The 14186-nt window shown below is 35.9% G+C and overlaps 1 protein-coding gene across 2 annotated transcripts; it reads left to right on the forward strand.

Moving 5' to 3' along the window:
- The first annotated feature begins 826 nt into the window (after positions 1–826).
- Positions 827–3480, forward strand: LOC113720084 (cytochrome P450 76A1-like). 2 transcript variants are annotated; one of them, XM_027224043.2, is made up of 3 exons: positions 827–983; positions 1296–2536; positions 2738–3480. In XM_027224043.2, the coding sequence occupies exons 2-3, from the start codon at positions 1598–1600 to the stop codon at positions 3350–3352; spliced, it is 1554 nt and encodes a 517-aa protein (XP_027079844.1). In that variant the 5' UTR covers positions 827–983; positions 1296–1597; the 3' UTR covers positions 3353–3480. The 2 variants fall into 2 exon arrangements, with proteins under 2 accessions (XP_027079844.1, XP_027079845.1); XM_027224044.2 differs by having other exon boundaries at positions 856–1046.
- The last annotated feature ends 10706 nt before the right edge of the window (positions 3481–14186 follow it).

The raw sequence follows: 14186 nt of genomic DNA on the forward strand, positions 1-14186 counted from the left end.
TGAAAGGATAAGAAGAAATGTTAGGTGAACCTACAAAAATACAAATGCATGATTACATGGCTTCGACACTATTTAGAATTTCCAAAAATCTCTTCATTTATTTTCATTTTTTCTTTGTCACCTTCCACGGACTTTTAACTTTTTCTTATTTAAGTATTTATGTTAAGGTCCCAGAGAAAAATTACACAACTAAGAAGATTACATACACGTCAAGCAAACATTGCATCTTCTAAAATCGATTGTTTAACCTATCATAATGTAAAGGATAAGAGAAAGTGTTCGGCAACCCTGCAAAAGTACAAATGAATGACTTCATATAACGTCAAGACATTGATAATTCTCAATATATTTTTATTCATTTCAATTTGTTCTTTTCACATCCTACAAACTTTTATCTTTTAATGCACTCCTGTGTTAGGTAGGACTCTTAGAGTCTTCCCTACTGCCAAATTTAGAGTTCAAATGCTACATAACAGTTGAAAATGGGAAGGTAAAACAAAAATCTTTTAATATATAAAACTACAAATGAATGATTTCATATAGTTTCCGTAAATTAAGAATTCTCAGAATATTATCAATTATTTTAATTTATTATTTTTCACAACCATAAACTTTTATCTTTCTGAACTAAATATTATTTTTCTGAACCAAATCTTTGGGGTTTTCATTAAAAACATCATACAAGTGCACATATTATATACATGTGGAGCAAAAATCCTAGGAACTAATGATTAATATATGAAGAAATTTCTTAAGCCTGCATAAAGCTCTTGTACCTTTAACGTTGTCCCAGCAGTAACTTCACTTGCCTATATATACTAGAACACAAGTGAACAAGATTCAAAATTTGCAAACTTAGCTTTCCACAAACTTTCAGATAATAAAACAGATTTCAGCAAACCAAAAAGTAGCGGAAAAGTTCTTTTGGAGAGAAAGTAAGCCATTTGGTTCGCACCAGACGCCACTTCATTCAACTTCCAACTGTGAGAATCCTCTATGACTTTTGCTCAATCTGACCATTTAATGTAACCTTGTATGCTGCTTGGGTATGTTTCATTCTTTAAAATGAATGTCTTAATGCATTTAATTAGCCATTATAGCTTGGATTGATGCTCTAAATCAATCGTTTGACTCTGTAGTTTTAACTCTTAGTGGCATAAACAGACTTGATTGTATTATCATAAACAGAAAACACGAAGCACGCAACCTTTGTTCGAAATGTACAACGTTCATCTTTTGTCGGCCATTTTATTCTTTTTGTTTGATAGAGAAAATAATTCCTATTTTTTCCATAGGTTACTTGGGAAGCAACAAAAATTTCTAAACAAAATCTAGAGATTCTTGTACAGCTTCGAAATTTGCTGAACCTGCCCACTCATGACTCGGCTTCAAACTTGGGACAAGCAGAAACTACATCTCAAAGGTTTAATTAGCAAACAGTTTCCATTAGAGTGTAAGTCAATTCCTCATTGTTTTCTTTAAGTTCAATAAAATTAAGAAACGAAAAAACCAGACTACATATGAGAGTATTCAAAATTTATCAACTTCAACTGCAAAGCCCAAAATACAAAAGTTCTTAGACTAAGCCAGGGGAAAAATGGTTTCTGAGACTAGTATAGGATTAGAACTGCTGGTTGTAGCCTTGTTGTTACTGGTTGCCTGGGCAATTTTGACTTGGCGAAAATGCAATGCATCGGAAAAGTTGGAAAGATTGCCACCGGGGCCGAGGCGGTGGCCGGTGGTGGGCAATATGTTTCAATTGGGATGGTCAGCCCATGAGTCATTTGCTATATTGGCTAGTAAACAAGGCCCTATAATGACTCTTTGGCTAGGATCAATGTGCACTGTGGTGATATCATCGAATGAAGTGGCCCGTGAGATGTTCAAGAACCATGATGTGGTTTTTGCTGGAAGGAAAATATACGAGGCAATGAAAGGAGATATTGGCAATGAGGGCTCTCTTATAACTGCACAATATGGTCCCCATTGGCGGATGCTCAGGCGCTTGTGCACCGCCGAGTTCTTTGTAACGAGCAGGCTTGATGCAACAGTTGATGTCCGTGCTAAATGCATTGATCAGATGGTGAAATATATAGAAGCTGCTGGAGGTTCTGGTGCCAATGGGATAGATGTTGGAAAGTTTTTCTTCTTGCTGGCATTCAATCTTATTGGAAATCTCATGTTTTCCAAGGATCTTTTGGATCCAAGCTCTGAGAGGGGTGCAAAGTTCTTTTACCATGCAGGCAAAGTGATGGAATATGCTGGAAAGCCCAACATTGCAGATTTCTTGCCATTGCTTAAATGGCTTGACCCTCAGGGTATTAGGAGATCAACACAGTATCATGTCAAACGAGCCTTTGACATCGCTGGATTATATTTAAAAGAGAGAATCATCGAAAGTAATAGAGATGAAACGGATCACCCAAGTCCTGAAAAGAGGAGAAGAGATTACTTGGATGTTCTGTTGCATTACCGAGGCGAAAGCGCTGAAGAACCTCCTGAGTTCTCTCCAACAACAATCAACATTATAGTCTTTGTAAGTAATCAATTATGATCCTTTGCTTCTAACTATTCTTCCAGTTCTGATTGCCACCAAAAAATTTACCCTGCAAAAGAGAAAAACATTGTGTTTTCTTTTGACTATCAAATTTGGATCTAACCATGTTATTAATCTCAGAACACATGTTTATTCCACATGATTAATTAGTCTAGATTGCATAATCTTTTTGTTTGTCAGGAAATGTTCACAGCAGGGACAGACACGACAACTAGTACATTAGAATGGGCAACGGCAGAGCTTCTACGTAGTCCAAAAACTCTTGAAAAAGTCCAAGCTGAGTTGAGAAGCGTGATTAGTCTAGGGACTAAGATAGAAGAAAAACACTTGGATAATCTTCCATACCTTAAGGCAGTAGTGAAGGAGACGCTCCGGCTACATCCACCGTTCCCTTTCTTGGTACCTCACATGGCTATGGACTCGTGCAAAATGCTAGGCTACCACATCCCAAAAGAAACACAAATTCTAGTAAATGTTTGGGCAATTGGAAGGGATCCAAAGACTTGGGAAAACCCTTTAGAGTTCAAGCCTGAAAGATTTTTGGAGCCAAGTACTGCAGATTTTAAGGGACACCATTTTGAGTTTATACCTTTTGGATCTGGCCGGCGAATATGCCCGGCCGTTCCTCTTGCTTCTCGAGTGCTACCAATGGCTCTAGGATCAATCTTGCACTTGTTTGATTGGAGCTTAGCTGATGGGATTAAACCAGAAGAGTTGGACATGGGAGAAAGGATGGGGATAACACTCAGGAAAGCAGTACCTTTAAAGGCCATACCAGTACCACTCCAAGGTTGAAATGATTTCCAAAATGCAAATGTATAGTTTATGTAACACTTCGGACTTTGAAGATGTTGTCACATTATTACCTATATATTTGCGTTCTGAAACGGAAATAACTAAAGCCTATGTGTTACCAGCATAAACTCTTCCAATATGCAAATGTATAGTTTATGTACTACTTATGACCGGAAACTAGTCAAGTTATTGCCTATTGCGTTCTGAAATGGAAATAATAAGTTATTGAACTAACAGTACAACAGCTTGATCTCGTCCCTCCTTTTTAATTACTAATTCATCCATAAACAAGTAAAACGACACCAGAACCAAACATATCATTTAGTCAAATAATTAGCAAGAATTTGGAGCTCCGAAAACTCATTGAACATAGGTGATTGAAATTCAATTGAGATTTGATCCATCCCCAAAACAACAAATTTTGCATATAGTTTGAGGTCGATTGTCCTGGTGCAAATCAAAACTGAACCTCGAGAGCTTTAATGCCAAAATGGTCATTGGATACATATTTATTTTGGGATCATCTACCATGAGGTATGCCACATTTGTGGTATCTCATAGGTTTTTTTGTTTTCTTTTTTTTTTCGTACTCTTGTTTCTACAATGTCCCATTTATTTTGCCCACGAAACAAAGTGTGTGACTTTCATATTCATAATAAAGTTCAAGAGCCACCAAGTTAGACTTGGGAATCTCAATTGTATAATCTAACCAAACTTCTTCTGTATCTGAAAAGTTTTCTAAATTGCGTACAACTTTTTAGAATTAGTAAGCAACAATGTGTACTGTAAGATTTTGTGATACTCAATAGTGGAGCAAATTTGGAGCTCAATTTCATAGGATCAGAGTCCTTAGAACAATTTTATCGTGTGAACATATCTGACATATGGAATTGTATGACCATATATTAGTGGCTCATGATCTAATTTCTCCACAAAGTCTGTTAGCTACTCTTAAAATCAGAACTGAAATACAAGTTATTATGCTGAGGATAAATTCAAGCCTAAATTACCTTACTTATTTGAACACAGACGTGTAAAATTTTCAGTAATGAAAGTCATAATGAAACCTATCCTTTGGCTACATTAAATTAAATTGCTGAAAGATTTGAGTAATCAAAACTATTGGTACAACAAAACTAGTACAACCTAAGCACTTTTTGTTCTTCAACACCAAGACAAAGTAAAACGCAGAAAGGAAAATCATCCAATACAATAAAAAAAAATTACATGCAGGTTCTATTTTAAAAAAGGGATAATTTCAGAAACGTCCCCTCAGATTTCTGGCAATTTCATTGAACTCTCCCGAGGTTTGGAAAATTACATCTACCTCTCTTGATTTAATAGTTTTAGTAACAAAACCTTAAAATAATATTGACTTGATCAAATTTTTAAATGAATACCCAAAAATGCCCTTGTGTAATGAGTTTTAATTTATTTTCCTATAAATTATAAGATTATCCAGTATAATTATAAGGAAAAGATGTCAAATTTTGCATGTCCATGCCTACTATTTGATAAACAACTATAATAACTATTTTATCACTATGATAGGATACTTTTGATGGTATTATTTTATTATGGATTTAGATTTATAAGATAGAAAAGACAATGTTGAAATAATTCGTTTAAAGTTTATGAGTTTTTTGAGTAATGAGATTATCATAATTTAATAGTGGTTTTGGGCCATTTCTTTTTGATTTATTGTTAATTTTAATACCAAAAAATAAAAAAAAATTAGTAAAAACACTGGTTTACTTATAAGTTAATTCATAAAAAATCACTAGTTTGACATTTGATTACAGTAGAAACTAGAGATATTAGTGCTAGGTATATAGTTTTATTGACAAAAAATATTAAAAAAAGAAGGAAAAAGAATGAAAAAATAATTTTAAAAGTCATTCTAAGTATAAACATGTCAAACAAGGGAATTTCATTAAAATATTTAAGGCTAGTATTGTCATTTTAAATGACAAGGGAGGTATGTGTAATTTTTAGCGAGCTAAATGAAATTGTTAAAAACCTCAAGGGAGGTTTCTGCAATTATCCCTTTAAAAAAATACTAATACAAAACCAAAACATTTATCCATTCATCCACTCACAATAATTTTAGTCTTAAATTTATAATTGTCATCATACATTCATATAATGCTATATTAAATAAGACCATAATAAAGAAAATTTTTAATTCTAATCATGAATCATTATTATGCCTAAACTTTAACTAACATTAGACTTCAAGTCTTGAAGTTTAAGAATAAGAAAAATTAGAAAAACTAGTTTAGACCCAACTATATCTGGTCCTGGCTCAATCGATTTGCTGAGGCTTGGTCTATTCTTCGCATCCATCCTAGATGGATCCAGTGCTTGATCCAATTCAGGTTTGGGCAATCTGGTGTCAGATTTAATCATCGGGTAGATGGTTGCCTCGCTGATTATGATGAGGCGCTGGATCCAGAGTAACCTTCAGTCAATCCATCACCGGTTCCAAACTCAGGTTGATAGTCTACCATTCTATTCGAGATCCAGTGTTGTATCTTAGCCTTGATCCATGAGAATCTAGCGCTGGTTGAACCCAAAAGCCTTAGGAGAACTTTTTGCCTTTTCTAATATTTAGAATTTTTTAAAAACTTTTTGTACACCTAAATATTCAGAAACTTTTTAGTTTTAATCATATTAAAATTTGAAAATTATTTCCAAATTTCTTTTAGGAACCAAAACCAATTGAAACCAAGTTAGAAGCTTCACTTCATAAAGAAATTAGCTTCTTTATCGAATTTAAGTTAGTCTTCACTCTTGTTTCAATTCCTTTATGTACCATATTTTCAAAACCTTTTTTCCACAAAAAAAACATTTTAACATCATCTATGAAGGAAAATCATCCAAAAAATGCTTAGAAAAATTCAAGAAACAGCCATTATGTGAGGACCCAAAAAATTATTTTTATTTAATTTATTTCTTTGAATACATTTTCTTTACTTTATTTTATGCCTTAATTTCCTAGATATTTTTGTAAGAGAGTCAAGATTTTTAATCAATTTTCTGCCATAAGTTAGTGCATGTTAAGTTCGTACTACATTATGATAGTAGGACCCACTAGTGTGGTGTGTGTAATAAATTTTGAAGATTAGGAGGAGTTTTGTGCAAAGGGATATTATTTTATAAGGTGTTAAGGGATAATTAGATGTTGACTAGATATTTTTGTGATGGGAAGACAACAGGATGAGGATAAACCCTTGGAAGCCATTTATCACAAAGCCTTGAAGTTTTGACTTTGACTAAGTGTGACGCCCCGAAAAGTATGAGTGTGAGAACCCGAAAATTTTCTAATTTTCTAGGGTTTATTTTATGTAATCGCCCGCCTTTTCTACATTTTCTTTATTAGAAAAATTCCCCAGATAAAGTTTATGAGCAAAGATAGTTTTAAAATGATTTTCTAGTATCGGTTAGTTTTTGAGAAATTAAAAGCGTATTTTGGACGTGGGACCCACAAGTGCTGTAAATGCATTATATTTTTGACAACTTGTTGGAATTTTGTATTAAGTGATATTATTTTACAAAGTGTTAAGATATTTGTATTGGAGAGACAAAAAGATAAGTTTTAAACCAAAAAGGTGACAAGTGTCACCTTGTGATTTAATCTTGGACTTTGACCATTATTTCTTACCTTTACTAATACTCAATTTTGACCCAAAAATCACCTAAATTTCTGCAAGCTTGGCCGAACCTCTTGGATCAAAAATACAAGAAGAAAGCCTTCAACTCCAACTCCATTTCTTGCTCAATCTTGTGAATCAACCGTTAAACTTTCGAATTCCTCCACAAAAGTCACTTGTTTAGGAAGATTGAAGGTAGTGGTGGAGTGATTGGAGAAGGCAAAGGACTAAGCCATCAACTTTCTTGATATTTCAAGGTTCATGTCTAGCAATCCTTTCTTTGTTCTTGATTATGCTAAATTAGTGACTTGTGATGGCTAAAGAGATGGTTTTATGGATTATATCTTGATTTTGGTTGAATTGGTGAAGTTTTATAATTTTTGGGGATTTTTCTGTTTTCATATAAGCATGATTATGTGGTCATGTATGATGATTGGAAATGATGTTTAAGGGCTCTATGAGGTGGAAAAAGTGATTAATTGCAACCAATTTCTGTTTTGGACCAAAAATTGAAAAGTGAGGGTTTTGTGATGAACATTCTGTCCGAATTTTTAGGTCCTAGATAGAGGCCGAATTGGCCTTGGCTTAAAACATGAAAGTTGTATAGAATGACATTTTAGAGGTGCCTACAAAATTTCAGGTCAATCGGAGTTGTGTCGAGTGAGAAAAGTTGAAATTACTATTGCTGTTCTGGTTTACCCGAAATTGGGATTTGCGACTGTAATTGGTTGTTTTGACTGGAATTGCTTCCGAATTGGTTGTTGAGGTCTTCTGATGAAATGTAGCCCTGTTTCTTAGTTTTCAGTTGGTTTTGGAATTTCTGGATTTGGACTTGGATAACCTGATTTATGATGTTTCCGCTAGAATGCGTTCTGTGAATCTGTTTTTGTGATTCTGGTATGGTATCTTGCATTTTTGACCTGGTTACACTCGAAACTAGGTTGAGTGACCTTCTGAAATATTGTAGCCCTATCTCTTAGCTTCGAAACGGTGGGTCTTGCACCTTCATCCGACCATCGTAGTGCTTTTAGCACCATTACCGTAAAATGACGTCAAAACTGTTTTTCTGGTTTTGAGCTTAACTTTCATTTCCGGACTTTTCCCTAGCTTGACTTGTCTTTGTACTACTTGGAGTTTGCTGAATGGCTATTGGATGAACTTGTTGTTGTGTGTGTACCTTTGGGTTGGAATGAGGAAATCATGAAGCCATGACGGCTGGAAAAGTAAGCAAATTTAGGGGAAGTGCTGTCCGAACTTTTAAAGGATTTGTTTGCATTGAGTTTGTGATCTAAGACTTGGGTTTGAGCAAGGCAATGCAATATGATGGATAGTTTCGGAGCCGTGGAGGTGAGTGACCCTAAACTATTTCCAAAGTACTTGTGAAATGTTTCTTGCATTAATTATTCGATTGCATATCATGCGTGTTTGCATGTGAATTCATGACATGATTTGGCTTCAATGAGTTCTGGAAAAGTCTTGTGCTGGACACCAACGTCTCCACCTTGTTTATGGTTCATGTTCATGGTTATCTGGAGCACCGATGTTGCTCCCACTTTCGTGAGTTCGTGAGTTAATGTTAAATGATCTATTTGAGCGTTGGGTGTTCAAGTGCTATGATTTCACCGGCTCACGAGAGCACTAAACGGACATTTGATCTCTGAATCATGACATCATCGAAATCATCGAAATGCAACATTGTGAAATATATTTGTTTAATGATTTTCCTGGTTACTCGCTGAGCTTCTAGCTCACCCCAAAAATATTTTATTCCCCTCCACAGGGCTCGTGGAGAAGGAAGGCTTGTAGTACTTATTCACGTGGCTGGATGGCTTAGTTGGAATTGTTATATTCTGTACAGTTTGGATTTGGAATCATTTTATGTATAGTTGAGAATTATTTCCGCTTCGCTTTTGATATGTAATTATTGGAGAATTTGATGTAATATTTGAGATTTATATTACAATTTATTTGAGGACTTTAGTGAACGACTGAGTCCCGGCGAGAGCCGGGCAGGCGGCCCGCCGAACCCTCTGGTTCGCCTTAGGGGGAGGTGGGGTCGTCACACTAAGACCATTTTTAGCCTTTAATAAAATAAAATTTTGACCAAAACAACCCTTCATCTTCTTCTTCTTGGCCGAAAATTTTAGATGGAAAAGAGAGAGAAAACCTTCATCTTCAACCTTGAATCTTGCTTGAAGCCATGAGTTTTCATCTTAATCTTGCAAACTACTCCATAAAAAGTGACATTTAGGAAGGATTAAGGACTTTGGTGGAGTGATTTGGGAGAAAGAAGCTCTTAGGTTCCATTTCTTCATAGGGTTTCAAGGTAGCCATATCAAGAAACTATCTTTTCTTTTATTACTTGCATATGAGTGGATTTAAAGCTTGATTTTGGTATATTTCAAGGAAAATTTCATGGTTTTGTGTAGTGAATGGAAAATTCCAGCTTTAAGTGAGAAATTTCAGCTTTGATATCGTGATTTGAGCTTCGCTATGATCTATTAGCTTTGTCATACGAATTTTTTAGCTTTTATATGTTATTTTCGCTTCCTTATAGAAATTTTCAGCTTGTAGAGGAAAATTTCAGCTTAGGGTTTCCATTTTTCAGCTTTATTATGGTTGTGTTTGTGCTAGATAATGGTCTATTTTAAGTTGTTTTGTGGCCTTAAACAAGTGTTCTTTATAGCCTATGACCTGTGGTTGTGATTGAGGTTGGATTGCTATGAAATATAAGTGTTGAGTTTGGAAGGGAAAGTTGAGAAAATAAGAGGAAGTGCTGCTGAAATTTTTGCTACTCTCTTTCTTGTGATATGAGTGACGTTAGAGGGGTGATTTTGGGTCAGTTTGGACTTAGGTTGCTTATGATTGCTTGAGTGCACCTTGGTGGTGGTGTATAAGTTGAAATTTTGACAAAAGCATATGTAAAACAAGAGGAAAAGTAATGGTTTCTTCTAGCATACTTTCTAGTTATATTTGTTCCACTTTAAACTCGAGATTTGGTTGTTTTTCTTCATTATTTTGTTGCTGGAAATTTCTAGCCATGAATTGGAATGAGGAACTCCTTGGTTAGTCATGTCCCTTGGATCCAAATGCTTTCTTTTCACTCCAAAACCATATTTAAATCTTTGCCCTAGTAGTTACTTGGATTTCCTTTGTTCACCTAATCTTTGGATGGTTGAACCATAATAATCTTGGTTGTTCTTAGGATTTGTTGGTGATCAAGGGCATAACCCGGGGACGAACCTTTGACGTTGCTTTGCTTGAATTGGTGAGTGTACTACTTGCATAACTTGTTGCTTAAAGTGAACTACTTGTGACTGAAATTTATGAGTTGTATGACTGTGATTTGGTTGAATCTAGACTAGACAGGTGTGTACTTTATCACATTCGATTCCACTTAACTGTTTGACTGGTCTACTATTCATTTGAAATCTATTATTTGTGCATGACTTGGATGTCGTTTGGAGCCCAATATCCAATGACTTTACTGTGAATTTTGTGATGCCCCCACTTCTCCCAAGGGCGAACCCAAGGGTATCCGTGGGACGCCTGCCCAGCTCTCGCTAGGACTCAAGACAATTCCAATTCAAACCTAGTCTAATACTAACAATGAAAGTCGGAATAAAGGTACGAAGTCATTTCCATACATAAATATCCAGTCTTACATCACAAATTTCAAATTTACAATCACTTTCCCCAAAATATACAACATCCAAAAGTGTCTAGTCGATTACAATCAAAACACTAATACAAAAGTGTCTCAAGTCGGCATTTCCTTAACTCCTTCCAATTGGGTTCCTGTTAAGGAAAACAAACTAATAGGATGAACTAATACTCAGTGAGGCCAAGAAACACACATGCAAACACATAATCCAAGTAGCAACAACAATTACATTGTAAGTAGAGCTATCAAGTTCGAATAATTCACTCTTCGAATATAAAAAATAAATAGAAACAATTCAAGGATACTGTAGCTCTCAGGAGCTAAATTCCACGTAGTCGTGTCCAAGTCTTGATCACATCTCATGTTAACACTCCATCAACCACATAAACATCAAATCCGTAGATACACCACTTTTCTTCGAATCCCGTCACCGTTACACCCCCTTACCGGGGCCGCTCATCAGAGTTTTGATAATACTCGAGTATATCATGGCAATACTGCACGAGTAATGCCGAGCAAGATCTTTCCAATAGATCATGCTCTCCGAATATCTCATGGTTTGCTAAGCTTATCGACCAAACTCATGCTGGCTCGATTCGTAAAGTTAACCAACGAGTTTGGGCGTCCCCCGAATACGAATATGAATATGAATATGAATATGAATATGAATATGAATACAATTGTAAATATAAGTCGATGAACAACGCTCGGATCGACGATTCCAAATACGAATCACATCCACATTACTATGTACAAGTCGGATATGAATTCACATAGCAAAATACGAATATAATTTCGTTCGAAAGAGAACGAGTGTGGTAAAGTACACACTCGTCTCAAAACTTCAAATTCACATAACGGATAAGAAACAGTTAACCACTTAGCAACAAATTCATACACTTGACACTCACCAATCGAAATAAGAGAGTGAGTGCGTAAACAAGCCTTTAGGTGTTCCCCTCGAGATCCTCGTGAAGGTCTCCTTGAACACCTGAGCAAACAATAGTTATCTATTACACACTATCACTTGAAAATGCTTTCTTATCAAGAGAGGGATTGTACACTTGTACAATCTAGAAAATACCATGGAATGGGGCTTTACTTGTTCAAAATTTAAGGTTCAAAAGTAGTGTTTATTAATACAAGGAAAAACTGATTTCCTTCATGAAGACAAGTCCAAAATGGTCAATTAGTATTGAAGGATAGGGAAGAGTTTCAAAAACTCAATTCCCGTCATGTTTGAAAATTTCCGATTTGAGGTTCAATCTTTGAAAAATCGTATCTCACTCTTTGTATGTCCAAAATTGGAAAACTTGGCACCGTTAGAAACTACTTCCAAAGTACTAAAAGTTTCTAGAAGACACTTTTCCAAGATTCCAAATGGATAACATTCAAAATTCGGCTCAAAGTTGCTGTTTTGGACCATTGAGACAGTTTCGGGATTGGTTTTTGGCTAACTTTGAAAATTCGGAAAAATTCATAGAATGTGAACTGGCCTTTCAAATTTGAAAATCTATTAGAGTTACAATCAAAGTTTAGAACACAACAAGCGGAATACGAATCAGAGTTTTGAGCACCAAGATATAGTAGCTCAATGTTACTGAAAAAGTGAGACCGTTAGCCATTTTCCAGGTTGGAACATAGACTTTAGGATTTCAGTTGAGCATCGAAACGGTCTTGGAATGGCACCAAATTTGGTAGTATTACCCTACCATATGAGAGCTATTCCTCTGTAAAATTTCATAGAAAAATTCGCATGGGAAGTCAGTTAACCAAGCCATTAAAACTCCAAGAACTTCCAAGGCAAAACTGCCTTGTCGTTCCGTTTTCCTTTTCCCAAACGTTTGGCCAACGAAAACATTTCAAATATGGTTCATTTATGTAGAAAATATCTAAGAAACATCCAAGATACATTTGGTAGGTGATTAACACCAAGAATTTCGAAACAACAAGTCCCAAATCAAGATTATCTATAAATCAGTCCAAAATTAGGGTTTTCTTTCACGAAGACAGCTCTGAAATCTAGTCACAACTCACTCAATTCAACTCAGAATTGAGTGCGGTCAGTGGCGTTGAAACCTAAATTCATAAGGCTACAATTTCTTAGAAGGAATTTTTTTAAAATTCTGTCCACACCTAGCTCATATTTGAGCATCAAGTGCAGCTCAAAACAGGGCTTCCAGTACAGAATTTAGGTTGTGGACAAAATAAAAATTTGATTTCAGAAGCTTTAGTGTGACATGTTAGGGTGTCATTAAGTATGATTAAACTTGCCTAAGTTGTAAACTATGCTTATCCTTGTAGGTCACAGAAGGAACCAGTGGAGAGGGTGGAAGTGAGCTGCCTCAGAGGCGTCTTCGAATTGTTGATTATGAGGAGAGGCCAGGGGGACCAATCCGACGTTGGAGTTCAACAAGTCAGACTAGAAGACGTAGTCGTTGCCAAAACTACTCCTATTATGATCATGTGGTCCTGGCAGTACTAGATGAGAGGAGGAGACTTAGGCGTGCCAGTTTTAAGGACCAAATTGAGATGGAAAGAATGAGAGGAATTATGGAGATGCAGAGGGATAGAATCTAGGAGTTGCAGGAGGCCATTGGTCAAGAGCAAGAACGTACGGATGCTATGCGCCAGTAGGTGTGACAGCCCCACTTTCTCCAAAAGCGAACCAGAAGGGTCAGCGAACTGCCTGCCCAGCTCTCGCCTGGGCTCACTATAATCCATAATTCAAAAACTTGAAATACTTCAAATATTTTCAATATACATTTAAAGTACTCCAAAACATTAATACTTAAAATTTGCTAACCTTCAAACTTAAATACAACCCAAGAGAATATGTACTACAGTCATTGCTATATTACAACTTGAAATCTCTAAAAGAAAACAATTTAGTACTATTCGTGAGCACTCTCGGCCTTGAACCCTGTTAAGGAAAACAAAGAAGTGGAATGAGCTAAACAGCCCAGTGAGGTTCCAAAACACACAAACAGTTCTAATAAATCCAGTAAATTAAGCATAACGCACATATGGTTCAAGGTTGCACATTGGCACATTAAAATGAGACATTTATCATTTTACAGAAATAAACACACATTAAAAGGATACGGTGTTCACATGGAACTGTTTCGGTCAGCTACACCTTATAACTCCAATAATTTCCCCGGTTTGTCTGACCATTACCTTATTCTTCCAGTGGTAATACTCGAGTATACCGAAATGGTAGCCCAGGGTTCCAACCTACCTGACCGAGCCCAGTCCTGGCTCGAGCAGGTTAGTAACCAAGGGCAGGGCCTAGTTCAGCTAAGAGCTTACAACATGCGCAAGTAATCAATTAAATCGGTAAACGGTAGGAATTCACGGTTAAACGGTAGAAATTTGTTATTTTAGTAGGTCGAGTGAGATAAAGTACACACTCGTCTTAAAATGGTGGAAAATTACATAGGAGCGATTATAGAGAACACTTAAACACACAAGAAATATGAAGGAAACATGTAGCAAAACTATTCAAGTCACACAC

This window comes from Coffea arabica, chromosome 8e (assembly GCF_036785885.1).
Source record: "Coffea arabica cultivar ET-39 chromosome 8e, Coffea Arabica ET-39 HiFi, whole genome shotgun sequence".
Taxonomy (NCBI): Eukaryota; Viridiplantae; Streptophyta; class Magnoliopsida; order Gentianales; family Rubiaceae; genus Coffea; species Coffea arabica.

What these genes read in the sequence shown, in the direction of transcription:
- LOC113720084 (XM_027224043.2), top strand. Translation starts at nt 1,598, where the DNA reads ATGGTTTCTGAGACTAGTATAGGATTAGAACTGCTGGTTGTAGCCTTG. An exon ending in CAATCAACATTATAGTCTTT is followed by an intron (nt 2,537 to 2,737) that starts GTAAGTAATCAA and finishes TTTGTTTGTCAG; the next exon opens with GAAATGTTCACAGCAGGGAC.